This window comes from Miniopterus natalensis, chromosome X (genome assembly GCF_054644295.1).
Source record: "Miniopterus natalensis isolate mMinNat1 chromosome X, mMinNat1.hap1, whole genome shotgun sequence".
Lineage (NCBI taxonomy): Eukaryota > Metazoa > Chordata > Mammalia > Chiroptera > Miniopteridae > Miniopterus > Miniopterus natalensis.
This window is the reverse complement of record NC_142103.1, coordinates 60,214,021-60,235,450: the sequence shown is the minus strand read 5'-3', so window position 1 is coordinate 60,235,450 and position 21,430 is coordinate 60,214,021. Positions and strand designations below refer to the sequence as shown.

Here is a 21,430-nt window from a genome sequence, read left to right as displayed (position 1 = left end):
TAACATAAGGAAGACAAACAATCCAATTAAAAAATGGGCAAAGGACCTAAATATACACTTCTCCAAAGAGGCCATACAGAGGAAACATGAAAAAAAGCTACATGTCACTAATCTTCGGAGACATGCAAATTAAAACAACTGTGAGATACCACCTCACACCTGCCAGAATGTCTACCATCAACAAATCAACAAATGACAAGTGCTAGTGAGGATTTGGATTAAAAAGACCCCTAGTTCACTGCTGGTGGGAATGGAGACTGGTGCAGCTACTGTGGAAAAAAGTATGGAGTGTCCTCAATAAATTAAAAATTTAACTGCCATTTGATCCAGTGATCCCACTTCTAGGACTATATCCTAAGAAACCCGAAACACCAATCAGAAAGAACTTATGCACCTCTATGTTCATAGCAGCGTTATTTACAATAGCTAAGACCTGGAAACAGCCCAAGTGCCCATCAGTGGATGAGTGGATAAAAAAGCTGAGGCACATTTACACCATGGAATACTATGCAGCTGTAAAAATGAAGGATCTCTTAACCTTTGAGACAGCATGGATGGAACTCGAGAGTATCATGCTAAGCGAAAAAAGCTAGTCAGAGGAAGAGAAGTATCTCATGATCTCACTCATATATAGAATATAATAAACAAAATAAACCGATGAACAAAATAGATCCAGAGACGTAGAAGCATAGAATAGACTGAGGGATCTCAGAGGGAAGTCGGAGGTGGATGAGTGGATCGGGAGAGTTTAATCAAAGAATTTATATGCTCATATGCATAACCTACGGTCACAGACATTGGTATGGGGAAGGCCTGGGGGTGGGGTGGGGGTGGGGTGTAGGGGATCAGTGGTGGAAAAAAGGGGGACACCTGTAATACTTTCAACGATAAAGATAAATTTAAAAATAATAATAAATAAATAAATAGATAGATAAAATTTATATTAAAGCTGGGAAAAAAAAGGAAAAGAAAAATCTTAGCTGGTCCCATGGAGAGCTACCTGCTCTGATATTCCAATGGAAAACACATGTTTTTTATTAAGCATCATGTTATTAACTGCTGCCTGATGCAGAAACTCAGAGTATCCCACAAGAAACATCAAAGTCACAAGTGGTCAGTAGCCTTCAGAACACCCAGATGCTCCTAGGGGGCCACACTTTGGGAAAGCCAGTCCTAAAAGAGGCTACTAACTCCTTGAGGGTGAAATGGCTAACAACAAAAAAAAAATTTCTCCATGGAGAGTAGACTTGCCAAGCAAGTGCCTCCTTTGCCCAGTGGCCAGTTCAATGAATCAATCAGCCAGATCCTGCTGGACTTGTCTGACCTGATGAAAGAACAGCAACAGCTGTGGTAATAATGCCAGACATGAGTTAGAGCAAAATGGCCTACTGCAAGGGAAATCTGTATAATGGGCTCTGCCCAAGAAACCTGACAAATTATCCCCATATTGCTTGTGGAGCAGAAACTGAAAAAAGGCACAGGGGTAAGAGAAAGGCAAAGGATTGGTCCTAAATATCACCAACACATATCTGTATTCATGAGCTCTTTTGAATGGGGGCTACCTAACATGTGGCATGAGAGTGTCCAAAAGACTTTCAATCACAATTTGGAGGGTGGCAAGTGACTCATCAGAGCAGGAACAGGGGGCTAGGCATAAAAACAAAGCACAGTAAATCAAGGTGTCTAAGAGAGCTTCCTGGGATCCTGGAGGGAAAAGGAAGTGGCAGCTATCAACGGGCAACATTGAGGAAAGTGAATGATAGAGTTTTACAGAGAGTGAGCTACATACAGAGATGGTGTTGGGAGGACAAGCTCAAGAAGCAGGACAGTGCTGAGTACAAAGCCAGGCCACAGCTGGGACAGACATCAGGAGTAATCAGGTAACTAACATGGCCAGGGGTCATAAATGAAAGCCCAGAGACACAGACATCCTAAACTCACCCTGCAAGGCATAATCACTGACCCCTTCCTACAGAAAATACATCAGAATACAGTAGAAAATTTGGAGCCCTTAGGAGCCAGATCTAGGTTTGGACCCCAATTGTCCACACACTAGCTGAGTAACTTTGAGCAAATCATTTAACTTCTCTAAATTTCAATTTCCTTGTCTGTAAAACTGAGACCATTTTCTGCCCTTAGTTACTTCAACTGTGTATGAGGAACACTAATAATACCCTGGCTGATTAGCTCCTAGGGTTGTTGTAAAGATCAAAATGAGATAATAGGTCAAACTGTTCGGTGAACTGAATAATACTAAGAAAGATATTATATTCTCATTATTTTTATGAAGTGTTATTATGTATGGCATCAATGTGAACACACATGTCTATCTAAGGATGAAACTGGTTTCAAAAAAGATGTGTATTGGCCCCCAAACTCACTGTTCACAGATAACTTGAACTAAATAATGTCTGCATCACCTATGAAACTTCTAGAATAGAAAAACAAGTGGCCTATTAAAATATACCCTTATTTTTCCTCTTTATTAACTAATTTACAGTGTTTCAGTTTATTTTCCATCCTAAAGATGTAATGAAAAAGGCTCAGGGTCACCCCCTTCCCCATCACCAATATGAGGCTTCCCCAATATTTTTTAACCACCTCAACTGGCTTCAGAGAACTCTCCTTTAAAGACCTTTACCTTGGACTGGACTGTCTTCTCCACAGCAGCCTTTACAGAATGGCACACAGTCTGGTTGATGACACAAGAAACTCTACCTACCACAAGCTCTGGTCTATTAGCCCTGTCAGCTACCCACTTCTCTACTGCTGTTTGCCAGCTTCCAAATTTTTCCTAATGGCCGCTTCCTGTGGACCTGTGCACTGGTAGCTGCTTCTCTACAGAGTCCCCAAGTCTCTTCTTCATACCTCTACTTTCTGAACTACCTGTTCCTCTGAACAGCTCTTATATTCTCTTCCGTCATTATAGGGAATAAAAGCAATGTGGAACAGTGAAAGAATACTCAGAAAATCTAAGTCTTAGCTCTACTACTGACTAGCAGTTCGAAAGTAGTTAGTGCCCTAAGCCTTAGTTTCCTCATCTATAAAATGGAGATGATAACTTCCTAGATTGAGTTATATAAAATATGTGAAAGTGCCTTGTATACCATAAAGTGCTTTGCAAATGTTAGTTCATGCCCATATCTATATTTATATCCACATCCAGGTAGGTAATCAGTCAGCCTGAGTGAGGTCACATTCACAGATCCACCCTTCCACAGCACAAACATTACCATAAGCCCAACCCAATTTGTATTAGAATTGTTTCTTCCTCATTCATAATTGGATTCTCTAAATTCCATGTATCTGAGGGAGGGGTCTATTATAGAAGGGCTCTCTCTCTTAATCTTCTATTTCATCAAGCTTCTACTGGGCAAGTGCCAACCAGAAAAAGTACAGCAGTAAATTCAGACTCCCTCAGCCTTCCCCTACTCCATTCCTGCAGGTCTGTGAAATGCTTGGCTCTTTCAGGCCAACACTGGAGGTGCATTCTTGGCAAGCAGAAGCAAAGAGAAAATTCTTTTCTTTCACAAGCTGAAAGTGATCCTTGAAAAAAAAAATCACAGTCTCAACAAAAAGATGTTGGTGAAGGGTAGAGACTATTTTTGTGAGGCACAGTGACACTGTGGGGAGCCCTGGAGTGGAACTGATTATTTGGTTCCAGTACACACTGTGATTAACTGGCTCTGTGACCTTGGACAAGGGTGATACACTGAGGTTTGTTTCCTCATTTGAAATATGAAAGAGTAAAATGAAATGTTCTCGTAAGGCCCCTTAGAACTCTATGAGTCCATTTCCAACAAGATGTTGCCCATTAGTCAAGACAGCATCTGCTTTTCACAAAGGAAAAAGCAAACAAAATGCCAAGAATCCTCAGCTTTCCCTCCCCTTCCATTCTGCTAGTGCAGCCATACAATCCCTGGTTGGGCTGTTACCCAATCAGCACACTGTTATCCCTTGCTTTCCCATTTGGTACCACAACAAAATCATCATTCCCATAAACCCTGAAACATGAGCCCTGGATTCTAGAAGACAAATCTCTCTTCATAAACCAAATATGGAGATATATCAATATTCCCCATGTTAAGAGCAAGAAAATTCAGCATGGTGATGATGGTGGCAGGGACATTCTCTTTACAACTCTCTTTTCAGTTTTATTTTTGCTACTCTAAACAAAAGCTGTAAGGGACAGCTATAAAACTCCTCGATGGTTTTTTACCCACCGTCCTCCGCCCACCTAATAAATTCAGTATGGATGAATTCAGCATTAGTCTCCAGCTGTCAACCACCACATACATAATACAAAGTTTTCCAATCACAGGGAGAGGTTTTTCCACAACAGCCAGGCTCTGGAAAGAGAGTTGGAAGCTGAAATGTGGACCTCCTGCTTCTGGAAAGTCCTTAATGAAACCCTTTTGCAAAGAACTGCCTTGAAATTCCTAATATGGTACTATAGTGCTGGGCTGACTGCTTGCCACTTGTAAGAAATTTCATGCTGCCTTAGAATAAAAATAATATTGGGAGGGGGGTTTTGTCACTCTTTAGTAATGCCACACATTTCCCAATATTCACTATCGCTACATGGAAAAGCAGCTGCATTTGCCGTAAGAAGTCAACAGATGAGCAGAGAAAAGGGGAACTGCCCAACCAGTTGGTGTAGGCTCTTGGAGCAGAAGACAAAGAGGACAGTTGTCACACCACCAAGATGTATTGTCGTTGTTCTATGACAAAGGAAAGAAAATAGAACCAGACCCTGATTAATTTGGGACTAGATTGCTCAACAGGGAAAGCATCTGATCCCATCCATGATGGTGCAGGTGAGGGAATAAAAGGGAACTTTCCACTAGCATAGTTCTTGGCAGCCAACTGGGTCATTTCAAACAAAAGCACCCCCAGCCCCAATAAAGAACATCCAGACAGCTGTTGTTTTTTCTAATCCTCACCCGAGGATATTATTTTACTGATTTTGAGAGAGAGAGAAAGGGAGAGAGTGAGAAAGAGAGAGAGGGAGAGAGGGGGAGAGGAGGACAGGGAGAGAGGGGAACAGGGGGAGAGGGGGAGAGAGAAAAACATTGATGTAAGAAAGAAACATCGATCAGTTGCCTCCCATACCCAGCCAGGGATCAAACCCACAACCTAGGTATGTGCTCTGACAGGGAATAGAACCCACGACCATTTGATGTACGGGATGACACTCCAACCAACTGAGCAGCTGAGCCAGGGCTGGACAGTTTTAATGTAAGGTACCTGCTTTAGAGCACAGTGCAGTAAGAGCCTTGGAATGGAAAAGCAAGAAATCTGATTCTACTCCCAATCCAGGCTCTAGCTCTAAGTCCCTGGAAGAGTCAGTTCTCTCCCTTGGCTTCCTTTTCCCTGGATATAAACACAACAGAGTGTATGTGAAACTTTCTAAACAACCCTCCAGATCTATTGTTCTGTAAGGAAGATCCAGAAGGAAGGTATAGGTATATAAGCCAAGCATCTCTGTGTCTCTAAACACAATCTTTAAAAAAAAAAAATGGCTTTGAGAGAAAACTTACATACCATAAAATTCACTCACTAAGTATACAATTGAGTTTTAGTATACTCACAGTTCTGCAACTATCATCACAATCTAATTTTAGAAAATTTCACAATCCCCAAAGGAAATCCTTTACCCATTAGCAGTCACAACACACCCCAACTCTTTCCCCTAGCCCTACACAAGCACAAACATAATATACCTAATTTGTTTAGTGTTTTTAGCAAGAATAAGGTAGTAGACATTTTTAAATGTCTACATCTATTATAACAATATGGGTTTTCCCTTATTCTAATTATTTGTTTTATTACATTATTACATGGATTAATTTTCAGATGTTAAACTAACTTTGCATTCCTGGAATGAATTCTACTTAGTTATGGTGTATAATCTTTTTTATATGTTGCTGTACCTGTTATATGTTGGTTTGCTAGCATTTTGTTGAGGATTTTTGCACCTATCCTCTTCAGGGAATTTGGTCTATAGTTTTCTTTTCTTGTGATGTCTTTGGTTTTGGTATCAGAATACTACTCACCTCAGAGAATGTGTTAAGAAGTGTTCTCTTCTGCCCTAGCCAGTTTGGCTCAGTGGTTAGAGCATCATCCCACGGACTGAAGGGTCCCAGGTTCGATTCCAGCCAAGGGCATGTACCTCAGTTGCAGGATCAATCCCCAGCCCTGGTTGGGGTGCATGCAGGAGGCAACCAATAATCCATGTGTCTCTCTCACATCAATGTGTCTCTATCATATTGATGTCTCTCTCACTCCTCTTCCACTCTCTCTGAAAAGCAATGGAAAAATATCCTCTAGTGAGGGTTTAAAAAAAAAGTGTTCTCTTCTAATTTTTGGAAGTTTGTTAAGTATGTGTATTAATTTTTTTAAAAAAAGTTTGGAAGAATTCACCAGTGAAGCCCTCTAGGCCTGGGCTTTTCTTTGAAGATAGTATTTTGATTACTATTTCAATGCTTTTATTTGTTATAGGTCTATACAGATTTTCCATTTATTGTGAAGTGAATTTGTGTAGTTTGTGTCTTCCCAGAAATTTGTCCATTTCATCTAAATTTGTTGGTATAAAATTAGTGATAGTATTCCCTTTTATTCTTATTTTATTTTTATAATGTTGGCAGTAGTGACCCCTCTTTCATTCCTATTTATAATAATTTGAATCTTCGCTTTTTTGTCTTTGTCAGTCTAGCTAATGGTTTCTCAATGTTATCTTTTTAAAAACCAACTTTAAAAAAAAAGTATTCTCTGTGGTCTCCCTATCCTTTATTTCATTTAATTCCACTCTAATCTTTATCATTTCTTTCCTTCTACTGCTTTGGGAGTAGTTTGATCTTCTTTAACTTCTTAATGTGGAAGGTTAGGTTATTGAATTGTGACGTTTCTTCTTTTCTAGTGCAGGTTTTTAAAGCTATAAATGTTCCCCTAAGCACTGCTTTTGCTGCACCCTATAAGTTTTGCCATGCTGTGTTTTCATTTTCATTCATTACAAAGTGTTTTCTAATTTCTCTTGTCATGTATTCTTTAACCCACTGGTTTCTTAGGAGTATGATATTTAATTTTCACATACAAAATGTGGCAAAAGTAGGCTTACAGTTAGTTACTAGTATGTGAAACACAGAGTTTATTCTTTTTTTAAAAAAAAATATATCTTTATTGATTCCAGAGAGAAGAAGGGAGAGGAAGAGAGAGAGAGAGAAACATCAATGAGGAGAGAGTCATTGATTGGCTGCCTCCTGCACACCCCCTACTGAGGATCAAGCCCGAAACCTGGACATGTGCCCCAACTGGGAATCCACCCCCAATCTCCTGGATCCTAGGTCAATTCTCAACCACTGAGCCATGCCCAGCCAGGCCAGAGTTTGTTCTTGTATTATTATTTATTAATTATTGTATTATTTTCCACATGAACAACTGTAAACCTACTTTTGCCCCACCCTGTATTTGTGAACCGCTTTCTGTTGTGAACTATCCTTCTGTCATTGACTTGTAATTTCATTCCACTGTGACTATAGGACATACTTGGTATAAATCAATATATTCAGGCATGTTTTGTGTCCTAGCAGAGGGTCTATCCTGGATAATGTTCCATGTGCACTTGAGAAGAATGTGTATTCTGCTGTTGGTGTCAAATGTCCTACAGATGTATATAAAAGATCTAGTTGTTTCATAGTGTTCTTCAAGTCTTCTATTTCCTTGTTGATCTCTGTCTATTCTATCCATTATTGAAAGTGGAATATTAAAATCCCCAATTACTGCCTAGTCGCTGTGGCTCAGTGGTTGAGTATAGACCCAGAGACCAAGAGGTTACGGTCAGGACACATGCCTGGGTTGCAGGCTCATTCCCCAGTGGGGGGCATGCAGGAAGTAGCCAATCAATGATGTTTCTTTCTCATCAGTATTTCTATCTCTCCCTTCCTCTCTCTCTAAAAATCAATAAAAAACATTTTAAAATAAATAAAATCCCCAATTATTTTTAGGTTATCTATTCCTCCCTTCAATTTTCTCCACTTTGCTTCATGTATTCCAGGGCTCTGTTGTTAGGTACATGTTTATAATCTTATACATTCCTGATATATTGACTGTTTCACCATTATAAAATGTTTTTCTTTGTATATCATAGAAACTTTGTCTTAATGTCTACTTTGTCTGATATTAATATACAGCCCTAACTCTCTTTGTTACTATTTGCTTGGTATATTTCTCCATTCTTTTACTTTCAATCTATTTGGGTCTTTGAGTCCAAAATGTGCCTCTTAAAAACAGTATATATTTCAATCTATTTATCCATTTTTATCAATTTATCCATTTTGCTAATCTCTGCCTTTCTATTGCAGTGTGTATTCCATTCACATTTAATATAATTACTGATAAGGCAAGATTTATGTCTGCCATTTACTTAGTTTTCTTTATGTCTTTTTTTTTTTTTATATTCCTCCATTACAATCTTCTTTCCTGTTAAATAAATTTGCCTAAGGTACTATTTTAAAACCCTTGTTGTTTCTTTTACTATATATTTTAGTTATTTTCTTAGTGGCTGATCTCGAGATAACAATTACCATCTTAACTTAAAACAATCTAGTTCAGATTAACTGAAATTAATTTAGATAGCTTACATAAATGCTGCTCCAATATACTTGTTTCTCTCCCCTCCTTTATACTATCTTTTCGTACATTTTGCATCTTTATATGTCATAAGCTTATCAACAGTTTTATAACTACAGCATTATGCAGCTGTCATTTAAATCAGGAAAGAAAGGAATAACTAAAAAAAGAGTTATAATGTCTTTTATGCCTACCTATGTAGTTATATTTACTGGTGCTCCTAATATTTTGTGCAGATTTTAGTTATTATCCATCATCCTTTCATTTCCTTCTGAAGGACTCCCATTGGTATTTCTTGTAAGGCAGGTCTGCTAGTGATAAATTCTGTTTTTGTTTTAATTCTCTAAGGATGTATTAATTTCTCCCTTAGTTTTGAATGATAGTTTTAATGAACAGAATTCTTGGTTGGCAGTCTCCTTCCAGCACTTTGAATATATAAACCCACTGCCTTCTGGTCTCCATGATTAAGGATGAGAAGTCAGCTCTTGATCTTATTGAGGATCCCATTTACCCAATGAGTCATTTTCCTCTTGCTCTTTCAAGATTCTCTCTTTGTCTTTGGTTTTCATCAGTTTGACTATAATGTACTTAGGTATAGATCTTCTTAAGTTTATCCAATTTGGAGTTTGTTGAGCTTCTTGGATCTGGAGATTAGTGTTGTTCATCAAATATAAGAGCTTTTTTGCTATTATGCCTTCAAATATTCTTTCTGCTCCTTCCTGTATCCTTCTTCTGGGACCCCCATTATACGTACATTAATTCACTGGATGGTGTCCCACAGTTTCTGGGACTCTGTTCATTTATGTTCATTTTTTTCTTTCTTTGGCTCAGACTAGATAATCTCAATTCACTTATCTTCAAGTTCTATGGTTCTTTTTTATTCCAGTTCAAATTTATTGTAGAGCCTCTAGTGAATGTTTTATGTCAGTTATTTTACTTTCAACTACAGAATTTCTATCTGATGCTTTTCAATAATTCTTATGTCCTTATATTGGGTCTTTGGTGAGACACTGTTCCCATGCTTTCCTTTAAATCTTCAGCAATGGTTTCCTTTATGTCACTGAATATATTTATATTATCTGATTTAAATTTTTGTCTAAATCCCCAAATTTAGGCACCATCAGGACAGTTTACGCTGACTGCTTTTTTTCCTGTGTAAGGACAATACTTTTCTGTTTCTTTGCATGTCTGATCATCTTTTGTTGAAAACTGGACATTTTAGACAATATAATGTAGTATTTCTGAAAGTCAGATTCTGACCCCCAGGCTTTATTGTTATTGTTGTTTTTGTCGTTGTTGCTGTTGTTTGTTTGTTTAGTATCTTTCCTGGACTAGTTCTGTAATATCTGTATTCCCTATAGTATGTGGCCACTGAAGTCCCTGCTTGGTTAGCTTAGTGGCCAGCTAGTAAGTGTTCAGAGATCTCATTAAATGTCTTGAACCTTTAAGTCTCTCTTCTTTTGCTGAGGGGCTCTGTGTGCATATTGGGACAGTCCTTCAGCACTCATCCAAGCAGTTTATAACTCTGCCTCAAGTTCAGCTGGAGGAGAGAAACTGGGGTCTTCTCAGGTCTTTTCTAGGAACATGCATAGCCCTGAGTCTGCACACAGCCCTCTAGATCCCCAGAAATATGTCAGAGCTTTTCAAAGCCCCCTATGAATACCTCATACCCAATTTATTCCTTTTATGTTTTGGGCCAGGCTCTTTCTTCTCCTGACTAGTATTATAGCCTCAGGAAACTATAATGTTAAACTGAGGAAAGAACTTTTCCCAATGAGCTAACTCCAAGTCAGGTGACATACTGAGAAATCTTATGACTGGGGCTTTTCTAGGTAACTTTGAAACAGGTTAAATAATGACAAGACTGGGGGCATGTGAGTTCTGTGATTATGTGATTTTTTGAGGAGGCACAAACTGAGTCGTCCCCCTCAGGTGCTGAAAGGCTGCTGGTTTCCACAGCTACTGTAGTTATGAAGTTGGTTATCAACGCTACCACAAAGGTCTAGAGAATGGAATGGGAGGCGGGGTAAGTTAAAATGCCAAAAATCTCTGCTGCTTCAGAAGTTCAACATGTTTTCATCAAGAAATACTCTTCAGATTACTGTATGCCTTTTGGCTAATTTCAAAAGTTCTGAAAAAGTTGATTGTGACAATTTTTGGCAGTGTTGTTTTTTGTTTTATTTTTTAATTTGGTGTGTGTGTGTTGGTTTTTTTGTTTGTTTGGTTGAGGGTTTTCTTTGTTTGTTTGTTTTTTGCTTTTATGGAGGAGATGATTTTCTGAGATCTTTAGTCTGCCATTCCCTTCAAGTACAATCTTAAAGAAATCTTGTTGCAGTGTGGCTGGGAATTTGCCTACAATGGAACATAATCCTGAGAAAGTAGAAGTTGAAAGAAGCACTGGGATAGTCTTTTTAAGGATAAACAAACAGTTGCCACTTGTTGCCTCTAAGGTGGAGAACTAGGGAACTAAACATAGGAGGAGGAAAAGATCTACCCTTTTGTACCTTTTGAACTTTGTACCATGTTCATGTGTTACCTATCTAAAAAAAAAAAAAAAAAAAAAAAAACATTTTTAATACACTTATAAAAGAAGAAGGAAGTAGTAGGTACTTTAGGTTTACCCCAGAGATCCCATGATATATACTACACCCTGTCTGTTTCTGAGAAAATCTTTATTCACTTTAAAAGTATTGCTCATTACCAGGGTCATTAACTACCAAGACAGTAAAACTGGGAGCTTCAACAGGAACTCTTACTCCTCAGTTTATTCTTTTCCCCTAAGGACAGTTACATCCCCATGGTCTAGCTCCTTTTTATCCCCACAAAGCCCCACTCTGTAGCATGTGATAGAATATATATCATATACTCAACTTCTTCATAGCTCTTCTCACAATTGTAATTAAGTATTTAAGTGGGTAATCAAATGTTTAATGTATGCTCCAATAAGTCAGAGCCTATAGCAATCTTATTCACCATTATATTCTCAATTTTAGGATAGTGCTTGACATTTAAGTAGGTGCTTAGTAAAACCTTATTGAATTGCTTTTACCATATGCAAGTCTTTAGCACTTGATGCAAGCCAGATAAGACATCATGAGGGCCATTCACCCCACACACAAAAACTCAGCTCAAGATTTCCAGAGTACTCCCCTGAAAAAATATCTATCTTTTCAGATTCTCATGGGCTTTTAGGAAATTTCTGTGGTAACTGATTAGAAAAACAGATGCCAGATTAAACAAAAAGATTTTGGCTATGCTTTTAAAATGAGGCTATAAAAATGAAGGAGCAAAGTAATTTTCCTTCATCACTCTTAACTCTGAAAAACTTTTCTTAACAAGCAGGTCAAGCCATAATCTTCCCTACTCTACCCCAACACTATCCCCATCCCTTAAAAAACAAACAAACAAAAATAAAACAGCTTCTTATAAATGGTCACACTGAAAGGGTAGTTTGATTCGCTTTTCCACCCTAGTTCCCAAAGGATTCCTCCCAGTCCAGCTACTTTGGAATCTGGTCTCCAGAGGACCTTCAATGAACATGACAATATAGTCTCCACCAAATTCCATTTGACATTGCTTCATATCTACTAACAGCAGTACCATAAGACATACTCATTACATTGATCTGAGTTACTCTGGAGGATATCTAAAATAACTCCATGTGCTCCAAGGCACTGATCGAATATCATTGGGATAATGTCAAGATGTCTGCTGACTGAGAATGTATATCACATAACCAACTCTTCCCTGCACACCATGGTACTATACCCACCCCAAAGGGATTAAAAGCTTTGGTTTCCCTCACTATAGAGTTATTCAGGACAGAATTCAAAGACAGAATTGAAGGGCACCTGTCAAGATGTATTCAAGAGGATAATCAGATAAGCTAGCACAATTCAAGTCATCTGCTCATGTTGGACATATCAGTTAGATTTTCCTTTTGCCCACTCTCCCAGATTAAAAACAAATTGGCTCTAAATTTTATGATAGAATCAATTTAGGTTGCTCTAACTATCTGAGCAAGACAGTTAACAGCCCAGAAAACAGAATGGTAATGCCAGGCAGAACCCTGAAGCTCACTGAACAAACCTCTAATTTTACAAATGAGAGAACTCCGGCTGATGAAACTAGAGGCTTATTCAATGTTACATAGCTAGCTAGCTAGTGGCAGGGTTGGAACCAACACCCAGGTTCTCTCTGTGTCAAGCTAAAGATAACTCCACTAAGTATATTCAGTATCAAATGTACTTCAAAGATGGAATCAACCCATCCTTCCAGGAAACCAATTACTTACCAGATAGATGCCCTAGGTATCAAAGCAAGAGCTAAACAGGCAATCCAAAAGGTCACCTAAACATCTAAAACGCTTGTGTTTTTAAAAGTATGACATGAAAGAAAGTGACATTTTTGCCCAGCCTGCATGGCTCAGTGGTTGAGCGTCCACCCATGAACCAGGAGGTCACGGTTCGATTCCTGGTCAGGGTATATGCCCGGGTTTCAAGCTCAATCCCCAGTAGGGGTCGTGGAGGGGGCAGCCAATCAATGACTCTCTCTCATCATTGATGTTTCTGTCTCTCTCTCTCCTTCTCCTTTCCTCTCTCTGAAATCAATAAAGATATATTTTTTAAAAAAAAGAAAGTGACATTTTTATAAAAATTTAAGAGTAGGTTGTAAAAGTTACACCAATTATATTATTTGAATTTTATCAACTTTATATTTTTAATACAGAATGTATCTTTTTATATTCTTTTATATGTTTTCATTAGTACAAGACAGCCTATGTATGTATGGTTGTATATATACATGTGGGTTTAGTGAAGTAATTCTTTTTTCTGCTATCTCTTTTATAGATACAAACATACACACACATAAGATATGTTATCCTTGGTTTTTGAAAGTTACTTAATTTTTTTAAATTTTTCTTTAATTAAATACTATCATGAACACTAAAATAATATGAAAATTTGTGTAGGCATAAAGTTAGAAGCTACAATTGGGTTAGTTATTCATTTCCCAATTGATTAAAATACAATATAAAATGCAATTTTTAAAAAGTCATGGTAGCTCAGGTGATTGGAGCATCATCCCATACACCAAAATGTGGCAGGTTCCATTCCCTGTCAGGGCACATACCTAGACCGTGGGTTCAATCCCTGGACGGGGTATGTATGGGAAGCAACCGATCGCTGTTTCTCCCTCACATTGATGTTTCTCTATTTCCCTCTCTCCCTCACCTCCTTCTCTCTCTAAGTCAGTAAAAACATATCCTCCGGTGAAGTTTAAAAAAAAAAAAAAAGTTATGGAATGTTAGAGCTGAATGTGAGCCTATAGATCCTCTAACTACCACCTTTATAAAGTTGCAAAGTTAGCGCCCCAGTAAAATAACTTACCAAAGTCACAGGTTCCATTAGAAGCAGAACTAGCACTGTACCCAGGTATCTGGACATCATTTCTAGGATTTTCCCCCCATTATATCATCCTTCCACCTTTATCATTTGCAAACAGTGTTCAGTGGTACTTCCACAGAGAAATCTCTATCTGTACACTGTCACCTTCCACTTTCCCAACCAATTAGAATCTAAGACTCACAGAATGATACAGCTAGATCATCTAGCTCAGGAGTTGCAACCTAATTGAATGTAGGCAGTGAATATATTTTATTTAGCTAGCACATTTTTTAAAAAAAGTTAAGTAAAGACCTTTTGAATGGGGTGAGGCTGCCGTCTTTTACCCCAATCACTCCAATCCTATTAACCCACTTCCAACAGCTTCATATTTTTCTAATTTCTCCTTGGCCTCTCACAGCATATGAGCTTGTGATCTCTGAATCCAGAGCAAGCATAATTAACAGCACACCAAAGTAAAACTAGTTGATGGAAAATGTGAAATATTCTCCCAATAGCTTTATTCACTGTCTTATCCATAAAAATCCACTTAGGTTTTTTTTTTTTTAGGTTAACTAGTTATATCAGAGGTCCACAAACTATGACCAGTGAGAAGAACCCAGCCCACCACCTATTTTTGTATGTCCCCTAGCTGAGTTGACAATGGTTTTCATATTTTTAAACAGTTGAAAAATTCAAAGAAAGAATAATATTTTGTGACATGTAAAAGTTATGTGAAATTCATATTTCAATATCAATAAAGTTTTATTACAACACAGCCACTCTCATTTCATATACATATTATCTACAGCTGCTTTCTCATGACAATGGCAATTAATTAATTGCCACAGTGACTGCATGGTCCTCAAAGCCTAAATATGACCCTTTATAGAAGAGGTTTGCTGACCCCTGAGCTACATCAAAGGATATTTAAAGCTGCCAATTAACTGCTGAAAAGTCACAAATATTTGTGTGGAATTGCTAACACCTTACCCATCACTATCTGACGAATCTTCATAAAATACAGCTCAAGCCATGCGTCTCTCCCACCAAAAATGTTTTTAGTACTCTCTGCCTATGAAGAAAAGTTAATTGCTGCATTATTCATGGTGGCTAAGACATGGAAACTACTGAAGTGTCCCTCAATAGATGATTGGATAAAGAAGATGTGGTACATATATACAATGGAATACTACTCATCCATAAGAAAAGATGAAATACTGCCATTTGCAACAACATGGATGGATCTTGAGAATATCATGCTAAGTGAAATAAGCCAGACTGAAAAAGTTAAGAACCATATGATTTCACTTATGTGTGGGATATAAAACTGAAAGTAACAAGTCAACAAGCAAAAAAAAACAAACAAAAATCATAGATACAGACAACAGTACGGTGGTTACCAGAGGGAAGGGTGGTGGTGGGGTAGTAAAGGGTAAAAGGCATCAAATATATGGTGACAGAAGGAGATTTAACTTTGGGTGGTGAACACATAATGCAGTATACAGATCAGGCATCATAGAAATGTACACTTGAAACCTATATAATCTTATTAACCAATGTCACTCCAATAAGTTTAATTTTTAAGTCTCAAGTATTTAACAGTTCCTGCATGGTCAAGACCTCAACCTCTATTCCAACCTTATCTCCCAAACTTCCTTTCCTGTGCCTCATATTCCAGATGACTTGAATTATTTGCTGTCCCTTTACATTCTGTATCATTACTACTACAATAAATGCCCTGTCCTGAATACAGTGCAATGCAGTAAAATAAGCAGGGCCTTTAGAGTCAGTTCTAGGTTCTAATTCAGACTCTTGCCCTTATTAGTTGAGAAAGTTACTTAAGGCCTCTAAATGTCAGTTTTCTCATCTATAAAATGAGAATAATAATCCTTACCTCTTAAGGGTTGCAGGATGTTAACGCCTGGAACGTGGGAACAGCTAAACAAGTGGTAAGTGCTATTAATTCTCCCCAATTCCAATGCTCTTTCCTCCTTTGTTTTTCCTTATCCTCCCATTGGGAAATGAGCTCTCCCTCTGATGTCACACACCATGGTATCCACCTGTCCCACTCTTATGGCTCTGATCAATATTTACTACCTTATATAATACTACCTATATCTCTACCTATATCTTGTCTGGGAACTCCTTGAGGACAGGATCCATTTGTGACTCACTCTGACACATCTGTGACAGCCCTGAGAACAATATGTGCACAAATATTTACTGAATGAATGCTATGTATTCATTGAACTATGTATAACACTTATAAGGTGTGTCATGTTCCATTGGGATGTGAGCAATAGCCATACCACACTTGTTCTGTATAATGCTTAGACTGAGCACTTAGAAAATATTCAAACCACATCAGGGAACAAAATTGCCAATATAAAAACAAAGAACAAACAGAAAAACATGCAATATTATTCACCTTCAGAGTGGTGGTGTTTTTATTTTCATTACTTTAAGTTATAATCTTCATCTTGTACTGCAACAATTATAAATGGATCAAATTTAAAGGGGAGGAATCCACCATTTCCCCAAGGGAAACATGTTGAATATCATTAATAAGATCAAATACCTCTGAGCACATATTTAAGCAAATCTAAATATTCAAACAGGACCTACATTTAATAAATTAAGCATCACAAAGTTGTGACTAAAACCTCATCTAAAGCTCTGTACAAAATCAGACACAAGCAGGATAAACGTAAGAATCAAGTCACACCTAGGCTATCAACTGACACAAAAACTGCAGTGGGGGTTTGCAGCAGGATGTACCCTGATTCATTAATTCCTAGAAACACTAGCCATTTGATTCAGTGGTCAACTTCATAAGTTAAATAAATAAGGTGTCAATCGTTTTCCTGACTTTTGTTTGTTTGTTTTTTATCCTCAACCTAGGATATCTTTTCCATTGCTTTTCAGAGAGAAAGAGAGAAAGAGAGAGAGAGAGAGGGAGAGAGGGAGAGGGAGAGAGGGGGAGAGAGAGAGAGAGAGAGAAGCATCAATGTGGGAGACACACTGGTTGCCTCCCACACACGACCTGACCAGGGGCCAGGGATTACACCTGCAACAGAGGAGCATGCCCTTGACTGGGACTGAACAGGAGACCCTTCAGTCCGAGGGCCCACATTCTAACCACTGAGCAAAACAGGCGAGGACTATTTTAAGACTTTTAATGCCAGACTCCAAATGCCAAAATGAATCCACATACGTGAATACAAAATGACCTGTTGAGACATGCCAATGTAGAGAGTGTTATCATTTTTCCAACAAAATAACAAAAAATTTGTTCCTATGTCTGCTGATGCATTTCCCTTCAGAAACCTCTTGACAAGTACACCATCACCAGCAGATATATTATTAAACTGAAGATGTATTATGAACAACTTACAATGTTCAGCTGCTTCCATTTGCAAAGCACTTTCATAATCCATTACCTTCTTTGATCCTTACAACAACCCTGTAAGGTGGGCATAATTACCCCCACTTTACAGATGAAGTGATTTGTGCCATCTTATACCAAGATAGTGAAGCCCAGATGGTAACCCAAGTCTTAGAAATCTAGTTACCAATATTCTCTTCTCCTTTCTCCTCCACACAAAGCAAGAGTCTACATTTGTTTTCCTCCCACCCCACTTACTCTCAACCCCTCACCCAGCTAGCACAGCATGAGGAAGCAGAGTGGGAGTATAAACATTATGCGGTCAACACACTGAAATACATCTCACCTTTGCCTCTTGCTAATCACATTTTTAGAATCATGCAACTTAAAGGAAAGAAATGGAGTATGGGTTAGCTGCTGAGTTTTATTTTCTACTTGTCTTATTTTGGGCTTTCTATGCATACTCAGAAACAGAGAACCACCATAAACATCAAGAAGGCCCCTGGGCCAAAATAGTTCTTGGATCTTTTGCACATATTCAAAAGTCTAGGCCTGCATAATTGTTGACTCTTACCAGGCTTAGTCTCAGAATAGGAAAGAAAAAAAAACAATACTTGCCCCTAGCTTACTAAACTTTTGCCCTTCCTCAAATGTTTCATTGAACTGTTTATTTTTTCTCATGAATCTTAATCTCTCTGATGTGCCTTAGCAGGTCATTTTTTTTAGCAGAAACACTTTCAACTTACCATAGGCTTCACAAAGCCACTTCCTTCCTGGGGCTTGTGAGGAGCTTCACTTGACTGTGGATACTGTACCAAGCAGTTTACTATAATAAATAAAAGCAAAACCCGAACGTTCTCCCCTTTTCCGTTTGGTGAACCATCACCTTTCTAACTACTTTTGTGGCACAACCTGCATATCTTGAACCTCTAAATGAACTCTTTAGTAGCAAAACACCCCAAAGCCTGGTCTATAAGTCTCTAAGAATCAACATCAAATACCCCATCTTTAAGGTGCTGCCACAACAGGACAAACCATTAAATGAGTAAATTCAATCAAATGACAGGCTGGCACTTAGACAATTTATATATTCTGACTTAAGCAGGCAGAGAGCACGTGCCAGGAAAGCATAGACTCCAAGGGGCAAATTCAAAGAGCTACACAACAAATACCAGCTGGTAGTAGTTACCACTGCACTGATGCTCCAAGCCTTTCTCCCTCCCTGCTCTTGGTAGGTTGCATCTACCTTAGGAAGGTCCCCACGCTGGACCTAGACACAGTACGTTTGGGATAAATCCACTCAGAACAAAGTTATAAGCATACAGGACATTTTTGCCGGTGAGTCCGATTTTATTTTTCACAATCATCTTTCAGCCAAGAAAACAAATGAATAATTATCACTCTACCCAATCATTACTATCCATTCTTCTGGGTATATATTTCGGCACAAAGGGTTGGTTTGCCTGCATTCTTGTTTGGGGATATTTATTATTCTTTATCTTACTCCAAGCCTTCTGCCAACTATCAGAAATAAAAACTTCACATACTGGGGGGGGGGGGGGCAGGGGAAGAGTCCCACAGCTATCAGCTGTGACCAGAAAAGCCAAGCTAGGTGAGGTCCCTCAAGTCCTATGGCTCCCAACCCTAGCCCTGTAATTTGCTCCCTGGGGGCTAGGCTCCTTGTGCCAGGGAACAGGCATGTCTTTGTCCCACACTCAAGCATAATTCAGTGGCATGCAAGGCCATCCAGTAATTCTGAGCTTAGACTGACAACTAAAACCATAGCTCAGTAACTTAAAGAAAAAAAATCACTGGGACAAAGGTGCTTTCCTTAGAAAATAACTTGCCATGGGGAATGTTTTACTGCCCCCACATTTATCTGTAGCAACTACAGACCAGGACAAAACCACTACTCCGCTGCTGACCTTAATTTCCAATTCTTTAGGAGGTGCTAGCAGTTACATGGTCAGGTTGGATGTCCCCTTGCGGTAGGCATGAGTGCTAAACATGTTTGACAGTACAGGCCGATTGTCCCTTTGGAACAACAATGTGCCATGACAGTTGCAGAGCAAAAGAGTCCCTGGCACAGCTATAGATCCTGTCTTACAAGGTCAAGGCCACTAAAGGCAAAAGCCCAGTGATCTAAATCCTCCCTTCCCCCTGCAGTGAGAAAAGTGTTAAAGGCCAGAGCCATGGGATTAAGGAAACACCTCATCCCGGAAGCCTTCCACTTACTTCTCATTGTGCTGATAAGCGCGTTGCCGTCTTTGATCACGTCTTTGATGAATTTATTGGTCCTCTCCAGCTCCTGCTCATAACACTTGAGCCTCTCCCGGAAATTGGGGCTGTCCAGGTAGCAGTCTCTGAATTCCAGAGGAGGATGCCCCATGGTTCTGATGGCAGAGGATGGGAGGAGAAAAGAAAGATACAAAGACCAAGAGCATCAGTGGCACAGTAGGGCGAGTTGATGGGATGAATTGCTCGCAGCCTCCCTCCCTTTGGAGGACAGGTACCTGTTCCGATGAGATTCCCGGGGAGAGCTGGCTGGTCTGTACCGGAAACGGGCGACAGGAGGATTGCTTCAGGTGACTGCGTGAGCTAACTAGTGCAATCGGATTCCGGTGGGGTGCTGCCTAGTAATCAGCATACCCCCTAGGCATCACCTCCCCACACAGGCAGCAGAAACCGCAGCCGGCTCGCCTCCGGAGACTGGCCGGATCCTTCTAAGCAATTGCAAACATGACACTTCAGCCAGCCCGTGGTGTAGGCGGGGGGCGGGAGCTAAGGATGGAAGCCTCCTCTCCTCTCTCCTCGCGGCTCCTCGCGGCTCCTAGCTTCCGAGCTAGCAGATTTCCTTTGCTGAACTCCGCAAGCAACCCTGATTGCACTCTCCTCTCTCCGTACTTAAAGCCAGCGTCTCTAGTCCCCAGTCCAGCGAAGCCCTAGTACCGAGCGGGAGCACTCCTGCTCCTTCTTCAACTGTCTTCTTTGCCCCCTAGGGTCTTGTTACCGGAGTCCTCCAGCTCCCAGGAGTTTTTCCTGGTCCTAGGGAGTCGGCCTACTGTCCAGTTACGCGCCGGAGGGGTTTAGCCAAGGCGGCAAAGAAACGTAGCCTTCCTCCACAGACTTCCGAGCGGGAAGAGGAGGGGGAGACAGCGACACACAATAGCAGCGGTGGCCCGCCGCTTCCCTACGGAAACTGAGGAACAGTCAGTGCCCTAGGTCTCCAGCTGGAAAGCGTGGCGACCTGGGAGATGTAGTCTTTCTGCTTCATGCCCCGTGACTCCTCCCTGCAATCCCCTGACCACCCCGCGTGGGCGGCCGCTCTCCCAGAAAGGCATTCCAAGCCTGCCCCAGGCTCACAGGCCCGGCCCAGCCTCCAGGGACAGGTGTGTCCCAGTGGAGTCTTAAGTGGAAAGTTTCAGAAACTGAAGCAGAGCCCAGGAGGATATTGTGGAAGGCCATCTCTCATTTACCATTATTTGGCTGGATTATTTGTTTTCCTTCCAGCCTCCCTCCAACCTACCAACTTCTTTTTCTCTACCCTTTCCCCTTTCTCCTGGTCCTACTGCTCTAATTCCCATGGGCCTTCGACCTGCAGGACCTCTATGTTAAGCTCAGGATCCCCTGCCAAAATAATAATAATAATAATAAGAGGCTATAATTAGGAGTTCACTTTTTACTGAATAGGACCTCAGAGCATGGTTTTTATGACCCAACTCATTGCATAGGCCATTGATTAAAGCACATGATTTTCCATGTGTAAGTGGAAAACCTAAGAAGAGGATGTTATAAATATAAATTGCCTTGCATCTTACCTAGGAGGCCACTTGTCCATTGTTCATTGCAGGAGAACAGGAAATACTCTTTTTTTTTTTTTTTAAATCTTCAGCTGAGGACATGTTTAGAGAGAGAGACACACAGAGAGAGAGAGAGAGAAACATCAATGTGAGAAACATCCATCAGTTGCCTTGTGTAGGCAGCCAGACTGGAATTGAACTTGCAACCTGGATATGTGCCCTGACCAGGA

General features: G+C 39.8%; 1 protein-coding gene across 2 annotated transcripts in view; it reads right to left on the bottom strand.

Moving 5' to 3' along the window:
* OPHN1 (oligophrenin 1) overlaps positions 1-20,579 on the bottom strand; it is a 507,400-nt gene extending 486,821 nt beyond the window's left edge. The window contains exons 1-2 of one of the 2 annotated variants that reach the window (XM_016203882.2): positions 19,914-20,579; positions 19,636-19,793 (exon numbers count right to left, since the gene is read on the bottom strand). In XM_016203882.2, the coding sequence (XP_016059368.1) occupies positions 19,636-19,789 (154 nt within the window). In that variant the 5' untranslated portion in view covers positions 19,790-19,793; positions 19,914-20,579. The other variant, XM_016203883.2, reaches the window with a different exon arrangement.
* Between the last annotated feature and the right edge of the window lie 851 nt (positions 20,580-21,430).